The 20,000-nt window shown below is 39.0% G+C and overlaps 1 protein-coding gene across 1 annotated transcript in view; it reads left to right on the top strand.

Annotated features, from left to right (window-relative positions):
* Window positions 1-20,000, top strand: part of LOC135208569 (nitric oxide synthase, salivary gland-like) — a 34,319-nt gene that overhangs the window by 6,591 nt on the left and 7,728 nt on the right. Inside the window, exons 4-22 of the mRNA XM_064240897.1 lie at window positions 1-30; window positions 4,166-4,257; window positions 4,385-4,526; window positions 6,442-6,581; window positions 7,838-8,012; window positions 9,004-9,105; window positions 9,860-10,155; window positions 10,679-10,823; window positions 11,212-11,316; window positions 11,443-11,507; window positions 11,676-11,711; window positions 12,158-12,421; window positions 12,629-12,803; window positions 13,062-13,182; window positions 16,846-16,924; window positions 18,129-18,304; window positions 18,637-18,797; window positions 19,346-19,556; window positions 19,836-19,923. The exon at window positions 1-30 is cut by the window's left edge and continues 133 nt beyond it. Of these exons, the coding sequence (XP_064096967.1) occupies window positions 1-30; window positions 4,166-4,257; window positions 4,385-4,526; window positions 6,442-6,581; window positions 7,838-8,012; window positions 9,004-9,105; window positions 9,860-10,155; window positions 10,679-10,823; window positions 11,212-11,316; window positions 11,443-11,507; window positions 11,676-11,711; window positions 12,158-12,421; window positions 12,629-12,803; window positions 13,062-13,182; window positions 16,846-16,924; window positions 18,129-18,304; window positions 18,637-18,797; window positions 19,346-19,556; window positions 19,836-19,923 (2,603 nt within the window). The remainder of the gene's footprint in view (window positions 31-4,165; window positions 4,258-4,384; window positions 4,527-6,441; window positions 6,582-7,837; window positions 8,013-9,003; window positions 9,106-9,859; window positions 10,156-10,678; window positions 10,824-11,211; window positions 11,317-11,442; window positions 11,508-11,675; window positions 11,712-12,157; window positions 12,422-12,628; window positions 12,804-13,061; window positions 13,183-16,845; window positions 16,925-18,128; window positions 18,305-18,636; window positions 18,798-19,345; window positions 19,557-19,835; window positions 19,924-20,000) is intronic.

Raw genomic sequence — 20,000 nt, 5'->3', positions numbered from 1 at the left:
ATCGGCCGAATCACATGGAACAAACTGCATGTAAGTGAGGCAGTCAAAGATATATGTAATGATATATATGTATATACGTATATGTATTGGGTTAAAATTGATTTTTGTTTACATTTGTAAATGGTCTCGTGCTTAGATACGGAAGTGGGTAGGCAAATTATAAAAAAGTTTGGTTAAACATAGACTTGCATGCTATCAAGAACTGTTGCATGATTAATAAGTAAAAATACATGGTTTGAGGAAAGGAATCTACAATCTAAAGAAATCTTTAAATGATGAACAGGCAGACTACGTTATTATTATTATTATTATTATTATTATTATTATTATTATTATTATTATTATTATTATTATTGTACTTAGGAAGCAGACCCTCTCTCAAGCATACTTTATTAAAAGTAATGGCTTCTTCAGCAGCGTAACACTTGTAGAGATTCTTCTCTATTTTCCGAATAGCGGCTTTTTCCGTGCTACTTAAACAGGCTAGTAGAGCGCCTATAATGGTCATGATCAAATACAGGCTCAAAATCGGTGTACATATTTGAATTTTACAGATAAGCTATGATATCACAGTCATCAAAGTCATTAACGATTTTCTCTCTCTCTCTCTCTCTCTCTCTCTCTCTCTCTCTCTCTCTCTCTCTCTCTCTTGAAGCGAGCTTTCGTCTGGAGCTGCCAAACATCCCCCAAATATAAGGAGGACGGACACCGCTTCAAGAAAGAGAGAGAGAGAGAGAGAGAGAGAGAAAATCGTTAATGACTTTGATGACTATGGTATCATAGTTTATCTGTAAAATTCAAATATATACACCTATTTTGACACTATTTGATCATGACCTCAATAGGCGCTCTACTTGCCTGTTTAAGTAGAACGGAAAAAAAGCCGCTATTCGGAAAATAGAGAAGAATCTCTACAAGTGTAACGCTGCTGAAGTAGCCATTACTTTTAATGAAAATGTATTATTTTTTTTATTTTATTTTTTTTTTTTTTGCTTTATCACAGTCCTCCAATTCGACTGGGTGGTATTTATAGTGTGGGGTTCCGGGTTGCATCCTGCCTCCTTAGGAGTCCATCACTTTTCTTACTATGTGCGCCGTTTCTAGGATCACATTCTTCTGCATGAGTCCTGGAGCTACTTTAGTCTCTAGTTTTTCTATATTCCTTTTCAGGGATCTTGGGATCGTGCCTAGTGCTCCTATGATTATGGGTACGATTTCCACTGGCATATCCCATATCCTTCTTATTTCTATTTTCAGATCTTGATATTTATCCATTTTTTCCCTCTCTTTCTCTTCAACTCTGGTGTCCCATGGTATTGCGACATCAATGAGTGATACTTTCTTCTTGATTTTGTCAGTCAACGTCACGTCTGGTCTATTTGCACGTATCACCCTATCTGTTCTGATACCATAGTCCCAGCGGATCTTTGCCTGATCGTTTTCTATCACTCCCTCAGGTTGGTGCTCGTACCACTTATTACTGCAAGGTAGCTGATGTTTCTTGCACAGGCTCCAGTGGAGGGCTTTTGCCACTGAATCATGCCGGGCATTCGCTTGCTATGTGGTTTATGGTTTCATTTTTCGTATTGCACTTCCTACATATGGGAGAGATGTTATTTCCGTCTATCGTTCTTTGAACATATCTGGTTCTTAGGGCCTGATCTTGTGCCGCTGTTATCATTCCTTCAGTTTCCTTCTTTAGCTCTCCCCTCTGTAGCCATTGCCATGTGTCATTGCTGGCTAGTTCTTTAGTCTGTCTCATGTATTGTCCGTGCATTGGTTTGTTGTGCCAGTCCTCTGTTCTGTTTGTCATTCTCATGTCTCTGTATATTTGTGGGTCTTCGTCTACTTTTATTAGTCCTTCTTCCCATGCACTCTTTAGCCACTCGTCTTCACTGGTTTTCAGATATTGCCCCAGTGCTCTGTTCTTGATGTTGACGCAGTCCTCTATACTTAGTAGTCCTCTCCCTCCTTCCTTTCGTGTTATGTATAGTCTGTCCGTATTTGCTCTTGGGTGTAGTGCTTTGTGTATTGTCATATGTTTCCTGGTTTTCTGATCTATGCTGCGGAGTTCTACCTTCGTCCATTCCACTATTCCTGCGCTGTATCTGATTACTGGCACTGCCCATGTGTTTATGGCTTTTATCATATTTCCGGCGTTGAGTTTTGACTTGAGTATCGCCTTGAGTCTCTGCATATATTCTTTCTTGATCGTGTCCTTCATCTCTTGGTGTTTTATATCCCTTCCTTCCATTATTCCCAGGTATTTGTATCCAGTCTTATCTATGTGTTTGATGTTGCTCCCATCTGGTAGCTTTATCCCTTCAGTTCTCGTTACTTTGCCCATTTGTATGTTGACTAAGGCGCATTTTTCTATTCCAAACTCTATCCTGATGTCCCCAGATACAATCCGTACAGTCTGGATTAGGGTATCTATTTCCTTGATGCTCTTACCATAATGCTTGATGTCGTCCATGAACATCAGATGGTTGATTCTGTTGCCTCTTTTCTTGAGTTGGTACCCGGTATCCATCTTCTGTAGTACTTTTGTCATGGGAATCATGGCTACTGCAAAGAGCAGTGGGGACAGTGAGTCGCCCTGGAAGATCCCCCTCCTGATATTAACCTCTGCTAGTCTTATTCCAGAGCTTTAAGTATTGTATTCCAGTTGCGCAATGTATTTTTGAGGAAGCTGATGGTGTTTTCGTCTGTCCCATATATTTTCAGGCATTCTATTAGCCATGTGTGTGGTATCATGTCGAAGGCTTTCTTATAGTCTATCCATGCCATGCTTAGGTTGGTTTTCCTTCTCCTACTGTTCTTCATTACCATTTTGTCTATCATGAGCTGGTCTTTTGTGCCCCTACACTTCCTTCTGCAGCCTTTCTGTTGGTGGAGGATGGTGTTTGTCTCCTCTAGGTAGTTGTATAGCCTTTCACTGATGATACCTGTTAGTAACTTCCACATTATTGGTAGGAAGGTGATAGGCCTGTAGTTACTGGCTATATTTCCCTTACTCTTGTCTTTTTGTACTAAGGATGTTCTTTCTGTGGTCATCCATTTGGGTGCATGGTGATTTGAGATACAATGCTGGAGTTGTTCTGCTATTCGTGGGTGTAGGGCCTTGAAGTTTTTGAGCCAGTATCCATGGACTTCATCAGGACCTGGGGCTTTCCAGTTTGGCATTTTCTTTAGTTGGTGTCTGACTGTGTCTGTCGTGATGTCTGTGAATCTTTGTTTTATTCTCCCTGTTTCTTCTTCCTTGACTTCCTGGAGCCATGTTGCATGTTTGTTGTGTGATACCGGATTGCTCCATATGTTTTCCCAGAGTCTCTTACTTGGTTCGGATTCAGGAATTTCTTGGTGGTTGTCTTCCCCTCTTAGTTGGCTGTATAGTCTTTTCTGGTTGGTTCCGAATAGTTTGTTCTTTTGGTATCCCTTAGTCCTGTTCATGTACCGTTGGATCTTATGTGCTTTGGCCTTAAGCCTCTGTTTTACATCTTCTATTGTGTTGTTTAGTCCCCTCTCTTGTACTTTGTATTTCTCGTTGAGTTCCTCCCTTGTTTTTAGGCGCCTTTTCCAAGGTGGTTGCTGTTTTGGTTTCTGTTGGGTTGATTGTGCTGGTGGTGTTGGTATTCGAATCCCCATCAGTTCTGCTACTAATCTTGCTCCTGCATATGCCAAGTTATTTGTTTCTGTGATACTGGTGGTGTGTATTATGCTCACTATTTCATTGACCTCACTTGTTTTCTCCCTTAATTTCTTGGTGTTGTAGGCTTTCATGGAGAGGATCTTTGTTCTCTTTGTATCTGGCTCCATCCATTATCTAATCTTTTCTACCCATTCCGTCCTCTCTGTTACTTCTTCGGTGTTTCTTCGTGTATCGTTGTTTGATACCTCATCATCAGCATCCTTATTATTATTATTATTATTATTATTATTATTATTATTAATATTATTATTATTATTATTATTATTATTATAGCTGTTTCAGTGGCATTCATTTTATACAGAATCTTCTCAGTTCTCCTTATTATCCTTATTATTATTTATACAAGTGATATTATTGAAGCTAATCTTAATGTTATCAAGAAAAAGATAATAGCTTACGCTCACATCGTAGCTCTTGTAATTGAACTGCTTTTGACTAAGCAATACCTTTCAGGTGATTGACGGAAGAAACGTCAAAACGGGAAGGGAGATGTTTGAATTGATTCTGGAACACCTTGACTACGCAACAAATGAGGGCAACATTCGGTACGTCTCGCTCATTCGTTTGTATGTTTGTAAAGAATACACTTCGAGGGTAAAGAGTGGAATTTAAGTCTTGTCATTTGATTTTTGTGTATCATTCTCTTTCATTTACTTGTACTTGTCGAATCAGATCGACGATCACCGTGTTCCCTCAACGGAGGACCGGCCAGAGAGACTTTCGCGTCTGGAATCAGCAGCTGATCGCCTTCGCCGGGTACGAGCAGCCCGATGGCACTGTCATTGGCGATCCCGCCTTCAAGGACTTCACCAAGGTCGGTTCTGCCAAAGACGATGTCAGTTATAGTAAAAATTACTCGTGTTCCCCTCAGTTATCTGTTTCCATTTCTACTTTTGTTACTTGAAGATACACACACACACACACACACACACTGACTACATGCTGCCGAAGAATTTAATTTCATATATCAGAATTCCCTAGAATTCAGTGGTTCCCAAGCTTTTCCAGTACGTGACCCCCTTTCTAATAATACCAAACCTACCATGACCCCCACCTTTATAAGCCTTCTGAAAATGTACTCATTCCCAATGGCGCAGATACATTTTAAACATTAAATTAAAGATTAATCACAGCAGAGAGAGCAATAACAACAAACAAAAATGCTTATTAATGTTTATTAACAAGGACTGATTTAATCGTGTATTTTAATGAGAAGGCTGTACTTGTATTTTGATACAAGCAAATCAAAATCTTGGATCCTCCATGACCCCCAGAAAAAGGCTCATGACCCCTTTTGGGGGTCATGACCCGCAGTTTGGGAACCCCTGCCCGAGATTCATGGTCAGTGGAATGAGGATAACTTGGCCGCTGTAGTATATCGCCCGTCTCGAGGAGTATGAATGCTTATCGCGGCCTTACGCCAAACTTGAACTCTGGGAAGACTTTCAAACCTTTTTTCCTTCTGCGTACTTTTAAGAAAGCTTTATATAACTCTTGCACTCACTAACCCACTTCTGTGGCTCTCGAACATCATTGTGACCCAGTGTTACTCGCATTGAGGCTCTTCAGCGTCACAGTTTTGCAAAGGCGTTTGTTACAAGAAACCGACTAACCTCTGATGACATGGCTGCGTGACTGCTTCGTTCCTTCTACTGCCAGGGTTTAGAATGTTTTCCCGTTTCTGTTTTCCTGGCTCGTATAACTTTTCTTACTTTACAAAGGGAGTAAATTCGGCTTCTTCTGTAGTTTTTTCGCCTCTGTTACACGAGCAACATTAAAAACTTTAAGAATTGAATGCCCTCCATCTCCAGAAGTTGCGCGACAGGTGTCAAAGTTTTTGTTGGGGGCTCCTTATTGAGCCATAATAGGGCTTACTACTTCGTGTGACCGTTTCTCTTGAAGGGAGGAAGGAAACATTGCAGAAGCAAGTAGGTTCGTTAGAGTAGTATATGCAAGTAGATGGGGATAGGATCAGAAATGACTACATAGGGCGGTCGACTAAGCTGGTGGAAATATCAAAGAAAGTGTAGGAGGGGAGGCTGAGATGGTATGGACACCTTTTGAGGAGAGATGAGGACCACGCTGGGAGACATACCATGGGGATGGAGGTTCACGGAAGAAGAAGAAGAGGGATACCAAGAAAGAGATGGAAGGACTGTGTGAGAGGAGACTTACGTGACAAGGGAATTGACGAGGCAGAAGCGCAGGATAGAAATAGATGGAAACGGTTCATCCGAAACGGCGACCCCATATAAAAAATGGGAACCAGCTGGGAAGAAGATACAAGTAGACAGAGGCGGGAAAAATACAAATGTTACCATGTCCTCGGATCATTGCCATATTCATAATGAAATAGGGAAATATAACACATAGTACGTAGGAGGTGCATTTATTATACATGACATCAGTGATATTCATAACAGAAGGGTAAACGATAATGTAATGAATATAAGCATCATGGTAAAATAATAGTGAATGTAGTCTCACAGTTCATTTATCTATAGTTTTCCGGTGTCATTCATTTTCCTGCATATTTCTACGTCAGTATCACAAAACTATAAGTGATCCAAAAGCGCTTTAGCTCTCATCAGATCGAAGTGGCACTCATTACGAATACGATTGTCTAAATGGCATGTCTGAATATAATACAGTAGCACTGAATTCCGCTGATGCAGATCACATCTTCCTCATCGTTTGTCTTCTTCTTCTTCTTCTTCTTCACGATTCAGATGTGCCAGAAGATGGGCTGGAAGGGCAGTGGTGGTCGCTTCGACGTCCTTCCCTTTGTGGTGTCAACACGTACAGGTGAACCGGAATGGTTCGAAATCCCGCAGGAAAAGGTTCTCATGGTGAAATTCAAGCACCCAGAGTGAGTATGATAACAAAGTTCAGATATGTTGTTTGTTGGCTGTACGAAAATGGCAAGTAAAAACAAACAGAACCAGATCAGGAGCTCGTTTCAGCCATGGGTATGTGTGTGTATGTGTGTGTGTGTGTGTGTGTGTGTGTTGTGTGTGTATACATGGGTACAAGAGTTGGAGGAAGATATCTTTAAAATGATGATGATAGTGGAGAGAAACCACAGAGACTAGGAAAAGGTGGAAAGTGTTTGTAAGAGGAGAAAGTTGAAAGTGAATGTTAGCAAGAGTGAGGTAATGTGGGTAAGTGTGAAAGTCAGAGACATGAGGAAATGAATGTTTCTGTCAATGTCATAGAGGGAAGAGCTTTATCTTTAGGATAATTAATCCAAGAGAGCAGCAGGATGTTAGAAAAAGGTTGGGGAGAACAGAGAAGTGTTGATGGACGCAAAAAATGGAATGAATGAATGAATAAGTCGTAGTAAATATCCTTTACAAGTGTGAAATGTGGCTTGAATGAGAGGGGAAAATTTGAAGCTTTTAAGATGAGTAGTTCCCAAGACTTAGGTGAAAGAACACAGGTTGAAGAATGAAAAAGGCCGGAGTATTAAGAAGTGTGCACAGGTGTAAAGATGGTCTCGTTTTTTTAGATGGCTTCATCACGTCGTCGATGTAGGATAGACTTTGAGTACATACTGCATAGTGGGTTCATCCACATCCAACATTTAAAGTGTGAATGTGACCGTGACTGTTGTGCTGTTTTTTTCTCTCTCTTTCTCTCTCTGGAGTCATCTCCCGAGAGAGGAAACAGATCGATTTTGAAATATAAGTGTATATATATATATATATATATATATATATATATATATATATATATATATATATATATAAATATACACACACGCATTAAACTACAACTTATATCCTCTCGTGGTAGTTGTGTGGTTAAAGGCGCGTTACTGTACTTCCTGATTTCTTAGTTCCTAGGTTTGCGCCTGGAGCCGACGAAATTATTATCAACTAAAAATTCCCCTTCAGTTAACATATATGAAAGTATATTCTGAGGTAGAGCAAATTAAATATTAAAGGACATTTTTCGCTTAATGCGTATATTTGAATCACGGTGATGTGATCAGACTCACGTATATATATATATATATATATATATATATATATATATATATATATATATATATATATATATATATATATATATACATATATATATATATACTCACAACATTTGAAACCTGTCGTTTTGTTATAGGTATGATTGGTTCGAGGAGCTGAATCTGAAGTGGTTCGCAATTCCGGCAGTTGCCTCCATGATGCTGGACTGCGGAGGAATCCAGTACACGGCGGCGCCCTTCAACGGGTGGTACATGGCCTCCGAGATCGCCACCAGGGACCTCTGCGATGTCCAGCGATATAACATGTTGTCGGTAATTATGGAAATTCACGAATCACAGTTCAATGTTATTTTTCATTCAGGGAGATGTTACTTTTGGACCGAGTTTGCAAATCCAGGGTCTGTTAATCTTGTAGTAAAAGTGTTTCTTCCGTAATCAGTAGTCTTGTTGCAGGTGGGCTAAAAGGAATGTGAAATCACTTTGTTTCGCTGTTTTCCTCGACGAAACTATCAGGCATAGAATCATGACAATTATTGCTTAACACAAATAGTGAGAGAGGGGAGATTTGACTGGTCTGATGGGAGGATGTCCTTCGCAAGAAAGCATCTGGGGTAAAACTTTCTGAAACATGATCATTTACATTCGGTTTCATATCCAAAAGGGCGCAAACGAAATGCATGAGACAGCACTCACTCTACATGTGGACAAAACCGACATTTCGCGCTGAATAATCCCTCAGATTCCAGGGCTAGGTTTCTAGTATAAATTTCTTTTTCCACTCCTTAACTGACATTTCGTACATCCAAAACAAAACCGGTTTTGAAAAATTGAGGGACTGGTTTCCCCTCATAAGTGCAGATGAATCCGCAAAATATTTGTATTACCATTAATGCAACATTAGATTTTGCACACTTCCTGTATTCATCCCCCATGAAGTGACCAACCCATCTCATTTTTTTCACCAGAACAAGTGTTACTTTTTTTTATTGCAGAAATGATTTATTATTCCACAGGCATGTGGTGCGCTGTAGGCATTACTTAAGGTTCTTTGAAGCGTGCCTTTGGCCCCTAGCTGCAAGCACTTTCGTTCCTTTTACTGTACTTCCTTTCATATTCTCTTTATCGTACTTTACACCCTCTCCTAACACTTGATTCATACTGCAACTGCTTTGAGGTTTTCCTCCTATTACACCTTTCAAACCTTTTACTGTCAATTTCCATTTCAGCGCTGAATGACTTCATAGGTCCCAGTGCTTGGCCCTTGGCCTAAATTTTATATTCAGCTCAACTCATTGTTCCACAGGTATTGGGAGAGAAGCTCGGCCTCGACACCAAATCTCCAATGAGCCTCTGGAAGGACAAGGCGACCCTGGAACTTAACATAGCTGTCTTACACTCTTTCAAGGTAAGGAAGTGAAAACAGTATCAGCCTCAGAAGGCGGACATCTTAGCACATTTAGTCGTAGAGGTTTAGAATCAAGATCCGTCCTCAACCGGCAATAAACTTGTAGATTTTTGATATACTAAAGAAAGTTGCAGATCAAGAAATTGGCAAATATTTGATGAAATGACAAGTGAGAAAGATTCGTCATCAAATCCATTACATTGTAATAAATATTCAAAATTTGGCACGATATTTGGGACAATAAGCACCAATAATACAATCAACAAGAGAGGTCCTTAAGTTATGAAGACAAACAGTACAGTACTATATAAGAGTGAGGGCAAAAAGCTCTGTTTGTGTGTATCAGTGATTTAGTGTTATCCCAAAACAATTCTCCAAGATGTTTCATGACATTACATGACATCTTTGTCTTAAATTCATTAACAAAGTTTCTCTACACTACAAAGTTGCTTCACAAAAGACGATGAAAATCATGAAAACTTTTCTCTAGAAGGTAGTTTTTACGTGACACCCAGAAAAACTGACTTTTTTTATATATATACCATGACAAAGCCTGTCGATCTAACATCGGCAGTAATTCTTTTTTTTTTTTTTTTTTTACATCAGGAACATTGTCCCCAGAGACTTTTGACGTTTATGGATCTGTGACACCTCAGGGGAAATATTACTTATACCAATTCTCATAGGTATCTTTTCTCCTTTTGCAGTTTACTGGTATATTTAAAGTTACTTAATCCTCTAATATTAATAACAGGAGCAGGAGGTGACCATCGTCGACCATCACACGGCTGCGGAGACCTTCATGCAGTTCCACAGCAACGAATATCGGCAACGAGGCGGCTGTCCAGCCGACTGGGCTTGGGTAGTCCCGCCAATCTCGGGCTCTCTCACGCCCGTGTTCCACCAGGAGATGTCGCTCTATTACATGAAACCCGGGTACGAGTACCAGATCCCGGCGTGGATAGCGAACGAGAGGCAGGAAAAGATGCTGAGTGGGGAGTCGTCTCACGATGGCTCAGGGGCCATCGGCAAGTTCAAGAAAGCGGCCCTGTAAGTTGGAGATTGGATGACCAAAAGTTTCAGTACTCTTAAGCATAATGTCTTTGGACTCTTAAGCATGATAAGTAGTTTTTTTTCAATTGCACTGTCTGAGGGATACCGTGTTATGTTTATGATGTACTTTTCTATACTCTTGATCTGAAGATATTGAAATGGATACTTTTTCAAGTACTGTTTACAGCCTTTTACTTGATGGCTCCAGAGGGTGCAAACCTCCTGGTTCTTTGTAAGAATTTTTTTTTTGGGGGGTGGGGTTGGCGGTTGGGGGTTGGGGATAGGATACCTAACCCTTAAGACGTTCACTCTGCGAGCTACCCAACACAATTGACTAACCACTAGTTAATTAATTAGTCCATTGCTAAGGTCAGCATAAGCACGAAGGATTTTTTGAGAAATTGGTCCTATCGTAGGTCTCTCGCTGACGAAGTGGTAGTTTTTATCACTGAGCCGCAAATAGACATAACTGTGAGTCATGGATGAGTACAGATTTACATATTTTCTCATTATTTGCCAGGGCGGTTGTTTTCTCCACTACCCTTTATGCTGCTGCCCTGGCCAAGAGAGTTCGCATCGCCATCATCTACGCCTCCGAGACGGGAAAGTCCCAAGGATATGCCGACACCCTTTACGGCATCTTCAGCCACAGGTTCAACCCCGAGGTAAGTTGAAGAAGTGGAGAGGTGGAATGATAACTTCAGTTGTGCAGTGCATCATATAGCATTAATCAGCGCCTCATTGGCGTGGTTGGTATGGTCTTTGCCTGTCACCTCGGTGGCCGCGAGTTCGATTCTCGGTCATTCCATTGAGGGGTCAGAGATGTTTATTTCTGGTGATGGAAGTTCACTCTCGACGTGGTTCGGAAGTCACGTAAAGCCGTTGGTCCCGTTGCTGAATAACCACTGGTTCCAGGCAACGTAAAAACACCATACAAACAAACAAACAAACATATAGAATTAATCAACCATAAAGATTCTGTAAGTGATTTATTTGAGTGCGTTAGAGCTCCTTATCAATAGACGACCTAAAGAGAACGGGATCTTTTATCAGGTCGCCTGCATGGACGACTATGACGTCAGCAAACTGCACAACGAAACCTTGGTGGTCATATTGGCTTCTACAACTGGCGTCGGCGAACCACCCCAGAATGGAAAAGTAAGTCTCTCTCTCTGTAACATTCACCAAAAAAAATTTCCAACAAAGCAAACTTCAATGTTTATACATCTTTTGATACTATAAAATTGCATTTATATGAGAAGACTTACTTATTTATGGCTGCAGGAATTCGCAAAGAGTTTGTACGAACTTCGAGAGAGGAGTAATGCCAACGGCTCAGACGAGAATATGTGAGTAGTATTTGCCAAGCAATTTCATCATTGTGTTGGTAGACTGGTTTTACCAGAGTAGCCTGACAATAATCATGTAATACGTCTTTCTTTGCATCGTTTTCTGTTGAATCTTTAAAGGATGCTAAGATCATGAATTGACTATTTATTCTCTTCCTTTTATTTCAGGTTACCTTTCTGGGATGATTACGAGGATGTCAAAGTGTAAGTATAATCATTTTAATTGAGATTGAAAGGATTGTGTGAATATGAAAGTATATACGTATATTAATAATAATTTGATAAAGTATTTAATTATCTCATTATCCGTGAATTCTGATCGGTGAAATCTATATATATATATATAATATATATATATATAATATTATATATATATATATAAAATGTTATAAAAAGAATCATTTAATTATTTCGTTATCCGTGAATTCTGATCGGTGTGAAATCCTTATATATATATATATATATATATATCTATATATATATATATTATATTATATATATATACATATATATATATATATATATATATAATATATATATAACATATATATATGTATGTGTGTGTGTGTGTGTGTGTGTGTGTGTATAATGTTAAAGCATTTAATTATCTCATTACCCGTGATTCTGACGGGTGAAATCCGCTCCCACAGCAATGGCATCAGCGCGAGCACCAGTTCCGACAGCGGCCTCCCAATTGAGAAAAAGCTCCTGAGCAAGAAGAACAGTGGCTTCTTCCATCGCCTCGTCAGGAAGTTGCGTCGTCGGAAGGATTCCGAAAGCAAGGATGGGCCCCACTTGGACGGGATTGTGCCCAGTTATTACCTGAGCTCCTCCAGCCTCTACAAGAGCAACTGTAACCTGGCCAAGAGCACGAACAGCCTCTTCAAACATCTCGATCCAGCGACAGACGTCTCGTGAGTTTTTTTTTTTTTTTTTTTTTTTTTTTTTTGACATACTTTTGGAGGACTGTCTCATTTTGCTTTATTTTTAGCGCCATCGAGGCTTCATGCATTGTCCAGTGTCGTGTAGCTCATCTGGAAGAAACATTTCTACAAAACTGTTATGTGAAAGATATTGCTCGATTATATAATTTACCCAACCCGGTGGTATTCTTCCGATAGCTTTGCTGTGTTTGCTCTTGGGTCAACTAACTACAAGTACTACTGCTCCTTTGGTAAATACATCGACAACCTCATGTTCACTCTTGGAGGAGACAGGATCTTGGAGTTGACCTGCGGAGACGAAACGGAAAATCAGCAAGAGACCTTCAATGCGTGGGCGAATCAGCTTTTGGAGGTAAAAGCTGTTCATTTTGATTTTGATTTTCAAATTAACATATCAGATCCTTTTGTGAAAGTCGCAAAAGGATCTGATTTTCGAATGAGCAGATGTTTTATCCTTCCATAAATATCTATATAGAAATAACCCTGAATTCATTGTGTGAGCCTAATTCGGAGCACAATGTAAAGGACCCCAGAAATGAGTGAAAATTTAAAAGTAATATTTCATATTCCTCGGAAAATTTTTTATTGTCTTTTCACTTTATCCTTCCAGGTCTGCTGTGGTCGCTTCCAGGTAGATTACACAACCCCTGATATTTATGTTGCAAGTCAGATCACTAGTAGCAAGCAAGTCAGACTTGCCGATCAAAATGGGCAAGTCCCGTTTGCAAAAGGTAAGAAGTGAATTTTCGAGGAAAAGCTGAAGATGGTAGAGAATTGGGTGTACCTGCCTTCCTGTAATATCAAACATTCACGTAGCTTTTGTATATATTTCTCATTATGTATTCATGCACATACTCTAGTTTCTATATATATATATATATATATATATATATATATATATATATATATATGTATACATATACATATATATACACGTATATCATAGATGTACGTGTATTTCATGTATCTAGAATCATAGATATTTTTACGGTGAATTTATTCCAACACGTTTTTCCTGAAATCATTACGAAATCGACTATGAAGTCGAACCTTTCTGCATTGGTAATTCTTAAGTTTGAGTCATTTCACTAAATATGGTTACTTCCACAAGTAATCAAACCCTAGCAGTACCATTTAGGGAATAAAGTCGTTTGTGTAACCTGTTCATTTGAAATTGGGTGGTGAAGAATTCACCCACTGCTTGTAGAATGCAACATCTTTTTCTGAGACATAAAGAGTCTGGTTGCTCCAATAGCTTTAATGAAAAGAGAGTTGTATATTTGCCCCTATGGCTACTTGTATTTTTGTATCTACACAGATATCACAGAGGCTTATAAGAGTAACACTTACGTAAGAGATGTAAGTGGTCCACTCATTCCTAATTTTCCAATCCTTTTCTAACTTCTAGTTACTCCCTTTTGCCTCCTTCAGTTGGGTGGCTCACTTTAGTTTTACCTGTTAACATATTAATCCTCGACTTTTAGTATGTGTTCCTCTATGTCTCTCCTCTCACTGCACATCTCATTTGTAATGGCTTCTTTATATCGGAAAATAAGATAATTTTAAGATATTTTTGACTGGTAGAAGGAGTTCATTGGGATTGCACCCACCATGTTTATATTTTACATGTATACATTACAATCAGATGTCAACAGAATTGTCCAAATAGATATATTTTCTAAGTGCTGGTTTTAATAGCCCCACCTAACGTTAAGGGAAGTTTGAAATAATTACTAAACAGATAAATTGAAATGAAATATGGCGCTATAGTTGTAACTATGATGTCAAGTTGAATATGAAATCAAAATAATGTACAAGAAAAGCTGCAACACTAAGACAAGTGCGAGTGTTGAATCTAGTAATGCTGAACCTTTGCTAGACGCCTATTGGACTGTAGCACCCTCGAAGACCTCCCTTCTCAGATGGAAACGGAAAGTATTTGGGACAAGAGCTCATAAAACCAGTCCTGGTCCTGACACTTAACTTGTAAACATTTTTATGACCTGTGACTTTTCTTTTCTTTTTACCTAAGAACATTTGTTTTGTCTGATGGTATAATTTATAAAGTCACTCTTCAATTTCTTATCTTATCGATCTGATTACATTGAATTTCATAATGAACCCAACAGACATAAGAGAACAATACAAAGACTTCAGCTATATCGCAGCAATGTGCCCAGCAGCCCCTTGCCACTTTCTTCCTGATTGGCCACCAGTCTTGATACTCCTTATTTATGCCAAACATATCAAAAATTCGCTTTTTATTTTGAACTTCTTCTATCAGGCAACCCTGTAAAACCAGTCACGCCACATCTTTTCCATGAAATTCGGCAGTCCTTGGATTGCATGGATCTTTCTTCTAATGTAAACCTTAAAATTATCTTCTTCCTTTTGCTTTCCGGATTTAAAATTTGTCTTCCTTTAACTGACAGGACTAAAACTTCCTCCATAGATACAGGATTCTCTTCCTTCTTGGTTAAGCCCAACCCTTCGCCCTTCCTTTTCCTTTCCAATACATTCTCTGGGCCGGAGCTAGAAAAGGGCATTTGGGTATTCTAACCCAACGGCCTCTGCAATTCGAAAGAATTTACCAGTTCAGGCTAATGGGACCAATCTGCCAGATAAGCACAGTTGTGCGTCATTCAAATTAGTTTAACAAAAGTCTTCAGAAGAGTGGATATTAAGCAAAGGTCACTCAGAATGGTAAATACTAATGGTGGAAATGATCGGTATCACAAATTATGCCACACAATTTAGGACAGTTTTCCTTAACAGTATTACCATTTTCTGTGATGCGAAGTAAAAGGACTCTCAGTGTCCATTGTAGTGAAATTCATAAATCTTAGAGTAATATATGCTGAGTTACGAACACTGGACAGTGCATGGTATAATGGGATACCACTCAGCTACATCAGTTAGTAAATAATTATTGCGGATGGCTCAAGAATTTTGAAGGAATAAAAATAGAGTGAGTCCACTGCACGCAGTAAATGCGCTATGAGAGTACACCAAATTCAGTATCTTTCTTTTGTGTATTCATGTATGTACCCTAACCCCTAAGTGAAGCAGTAAAAATACCGTCTTGATGAATACAAATATCACATTCACGTGAGGTTATTCAATCTAATATCTAAATTTTAATTCAAATCTGCCTGATTTATTATTCTTATGATGATGCTGATGTTAAAGAGAATGACAGCATCAGTTCTTTTCAGTTCTTCTTCTTATTTTTTTCTCATCAGGGCTGATATTTGCTAGTAACTGGCCGATGTTCATATTCTGGATAATGAAAGAGCGTCTAAAAACATTAATTTATTCATTGGGTAATTAGAAGTGGCGAGTAATCGCCGTAGAGTTCGCGAAATGCAGAGTCTGGAAATCAGGATTTGTTGTATTCTCGTGTGTAGAATATTCCTCGTCGTTTTCCAAAGGGCGTAGCGGAATTCCAATGTTTCCAACCGTATCATCGGTTCATTCTTAAGGAAGGGTGGGCTTGTTCTGGTACTGTCTTGTGAGAGCTCAGTTCTCATTGGCTGAATCAGGGGATCAAGTCCCTGAGTGAAGCCGTGTTCCAGATGTAGATCCTCGCACTGGTCGTCGCGTGCGGACGTTGGGGACTGGAAGGGTAGTATCCGGAAGGTCACCGATTTCCCCGACGGCAAACTCTACGGCTATTACACGCCACTTTTAACTACCATATGAATAAATTGATTTTTCAGAAGCCATTTCCTTATCCAGAAGATGAACATCGGCCACTTATTAGCAAATATTAGCCGTGATGATAAGAAAGTAAGAAGAAATAAAAAGAACATATATAATATGAACTCCACTGATGCTATCTGTCTCTTTAACAAAACATGTTTGAGAGAGGATCTCCTACCTTCATATTGTTGTTTTTAATATTATTATTATTATTATTATTATTCATATGGTATATTCGTTGTTACATGTTACCCGATTTCTTCTCAATCTTTTCCTTCCTTGCATGTTTTAATTTATCAATTTCCCACTTTTTATTTAAAATTCAAGACATATAACATCCTTTATATATGTTTGAGAGTTAAACATTGAAAAAGTTAAAATAATAGACTCCAGCACTGTGTCAAAATTTCCTTTTAAACGGTTGTTTGTTTACCACTGGAACGGAACAACCGTTTACCACTGGAACGGTGAAGATGCCTCTACAGTAGTATTGTTTCCACTCGGCCATAAAATACTTTGGAAAGTGTCCTTTCTGAAGAAGAGTAATATATAGGGTCATATTTAAAAGCAGTCATCAAGAGGAGAGCAATAATAATGCTTAAAGCTATTATGGACTTGTTTAAAGTCACTTTTGGCAAGAATCCAAGAATCTTGCCAGAATTAGGATGATTAAAAATACCAAACTATTTCAGGACTTTCGGCAGTTCACAAGAAAAATATCGAAACTTGTACGGTTGTGAGAAGTGAATCCCTTTACGAAGGCGGAAACAAGTAAGTCTCTCTCTCTCTCTCTCTCTCTCTCTCTCTCTCTCTCTCTCTTACAAGTGTCCTTCTGAGGATCTTTCTCTCATCTACTTACTCCTGAACTCGGTGAGAGGAAAATGAATGCTGAATTTTTCAAGGGATTTTTCTACCTATCTCTCCTGATTTTCAAGTTAAAAATCTAAGATAAAATCAGTAAGGACATAATCAACAGATTTTTTTATGTTTATCCAAACTTCACATAATAAAAGACATTTTCATAAAAAAAAAAAACTTACGTATGTAGTTAAATATGTGTAGCTTTTATTGGCTTAGTCAGTAGAGTCGAATATGCGCTGGAACCTGAAAAATAATGATTGCCAGTGTTTGAGAGGTTACTCTTACTTCCTTGGCATTGAAAGGAAGGAACTTCCATCCCCGTTTGAGTCGATTTGAGTCTAATGCAATCACCAGTGAGTCGCAATTGATGACCAAGAAGATAGCGGGAATGATTAAAGCTTAAATCAAGACATTAGGTGTTATCCTTGAACTCCGTCTGTTGACATGATCTGCTGTTATGTTTTGCTTGTCACTTTCTTTCTATTATCGCTTTGTAAAGTAAAATAATAGTATGCAGTGATTTCTTTAGGGTATTTTTTGGGAAATCGCGTATAGTTTACTTTCGTCTGCTGCAGCTTATCAAAATATGTGTTGCCTCATCTTTCAAGACGAGAAAATTTAATTTCATTTATTGGCAAGATGATGAAATTGCTTTGCAGGCTTTCCTAAAGTGTGAATTTACCGGTATGTTTGTTTTGAGTAGACTCCAAATAGTACTAAAGGATTTGGTGTTCATGAATAGATAAAAAAAAAAAGCCTGTCTAGTTGTGTAGAGTTTTTCTCGAGATCAGGATTTCAATTTTGATTACAATTTTAGAGATCAGTGAAGTCAATTGTAACTAAATCGAATGTGCCGAATCAAAAGATCCAGTCGCCTTACTTCAAAAGCTTACTCATTTAGTAGACTTGATTACTGATGATTAGTTTTTTGGTAAAAACGTCAGTCCAATGGGGACTACTTGGGGCTCGGCTGAATTCGGTTACTTAAACATCATTTCCCATTATTAGGTGTTTTTAATAACTTACCATGCTCGTAAGCAGATATTCTTTAGTAATTGAGTAAGTACTGAAAAGTAAAAGTACTATATCGTCCTCACTTTCTTATGTTCATCAGGTGGTATCACAAACTGACCGTCAACATAGGCAGCAAGCCCTCTTTGCAGTACGTGGCAGGAGACCACATTGGCATTTTACCTTCGAACAGTCAGCTCATGGTCCACGGTATCCTTCAGAAACTAGTGAACTGCCCAGACCCAGCTAAGAGTGTCCAGATCCTCACTCAAAGAGAAGGTAGGCCTCTCGAGAGACGTGAAATGGATAAAAAAAAAAAAAGTCGCTTATTAGCAAATTCTCTTTTGACGTTGGAAATGGTCTTCTGATTCTTTCATGATTGTGGTATTTCTGTAAGATTTCTTTTGAAAGGATATTACAGTTATAGTTTCCTTTATAGGTGCAGTTTTATGACGCCGTAAAATTTATAATTAGCTGTCCACAGTGTTTGAGTTTTGGTGGGAATGTTAAACAGATAGTAGCTGTTCATAGGTTTCACCATAATACAATTGAATAATACCATGAAGATTTTTGAAAGAGGAATGCATTCTAATAAATATTTTCTTGAGAAGACTCGTGGGTACCTCATCCGATCCTGCCTGTGGCCAGCACCCGAACCCTTCTGGAGAGATACCTGGACATCACATCGCCTCCGTCCCAAGAGCTACTGAAATTGATGGCTTCAGTGGCGACCAACAATAAGCAGCGATCTCAGCTGAACCATTTAGCCACGGTATGTTGTGCTTCAGTTAGGTCAGGGTATGTTCATTCACCGTTACTGAATGCTGCTTTCTTCACAGGTACCATTATTCCTATGTTTTGTTTTAAGCAAAGGACTGTGTGTGAGCCAAGACAGTGTTATTTAATGAGAGACTGATCATTCCCTGTTTGATGTGATCTAAGGAGTCAGAATGTTTCGGATCTAGTGTGTCGCTCACTTATGCTAAAAAGAATTAGCCTCTGTTGGCACCAAGCATATTATTATTATCATTATTATTATTATTTGTTATTACAGGCAGTCTCCGGTTTTCAGTGGGGTTCCGTTCTCGGCAGGGTGCTGATTAGCAAAAACAGCCATTAACCGAAACTCAGTGATTTATGATGCTTATGGCGCCAAGTTTCAGTGAATGGTGCCTCAGTCAGATATGTTATGTCGCCGATAACCGAAACCCAGCCCGTTATGGCGCCATAAACCGCCAATTTTATGGCGCTAGACAGGCGCCATTAAATGAGTTCGTCATTAACTAGGGACTCCCTGTATTATTATTAAATGGTTTTCAGGACGTCAATGTGTATCACGGGTGGAGGAAAGAGAAGTATCCTAACTTGCTGGAGGTTCTGAATGAGTTCTCGAGCGTAAAGTTGGACGCAGGCCTCCTGTTGTGCCGCCTCCCCATCTTGCAGCCACGTCTCTACTCAGTGAGTTCCTCGCCAGATTTCGAAGAAGGGAGACTGACTCTCACAGTTGCCAGCCTCATCTATGCGACCAGGGGTAGGAAAACTGAATACGAAAGTTTAGATGTCTTCGGTCAAATAACAACCGTCTTCTATATTGTCCCGAATTAGATTAGACGATGATGAAAAGGAGGTTCAGATGGCTTGTATCCTCTGAGTCATATTTGAATAAAAAAAAAGAATATACATATTCTTTATCTTCCAGTGTATGAAATAAAAAAAATTAACCTTAATTCCTGAAGGCTAATTATCTTATTTATCACTTATATTTAATCACATGTATTATATTTCATTATTGTACAAATGCTTTTTCCAGGCGGCAAAGGGCCATTGCATGAGGGCGTCTGTTCATCATACATCAGGAAACTGGATCCACGAGACAAGATCGAGCTGTTCGTGAAAAGGTGAGTCTAGGTTCACCTCCAAGATTTGTTCATCGCAAAGGACCACAACAACATTTTTGTCAATTATCTTACTCCGC

The sequence above is a fragment of the Macrobrachium nipponense genome, chromosome 35 (genome assembly GCF_015104395.2).
Source record: "Macrobrachium nipponense isolate FS-2020 chromosome 35, ASM1510439v2, whole genome shotgun sequence".
Classification (NCBI taxonomy): Eukaryota; Metazoa; Arthropoda; class Malacostraca; order Decapoda; family Palaemonidae; genus Macrobrachium; species Macrobrachium nipponense.
The sequence above is the reverse complement of the archived record's forward strand: the minus strand, read 5'-3'. Positions and strand labels throughout refer to the sequence as shown.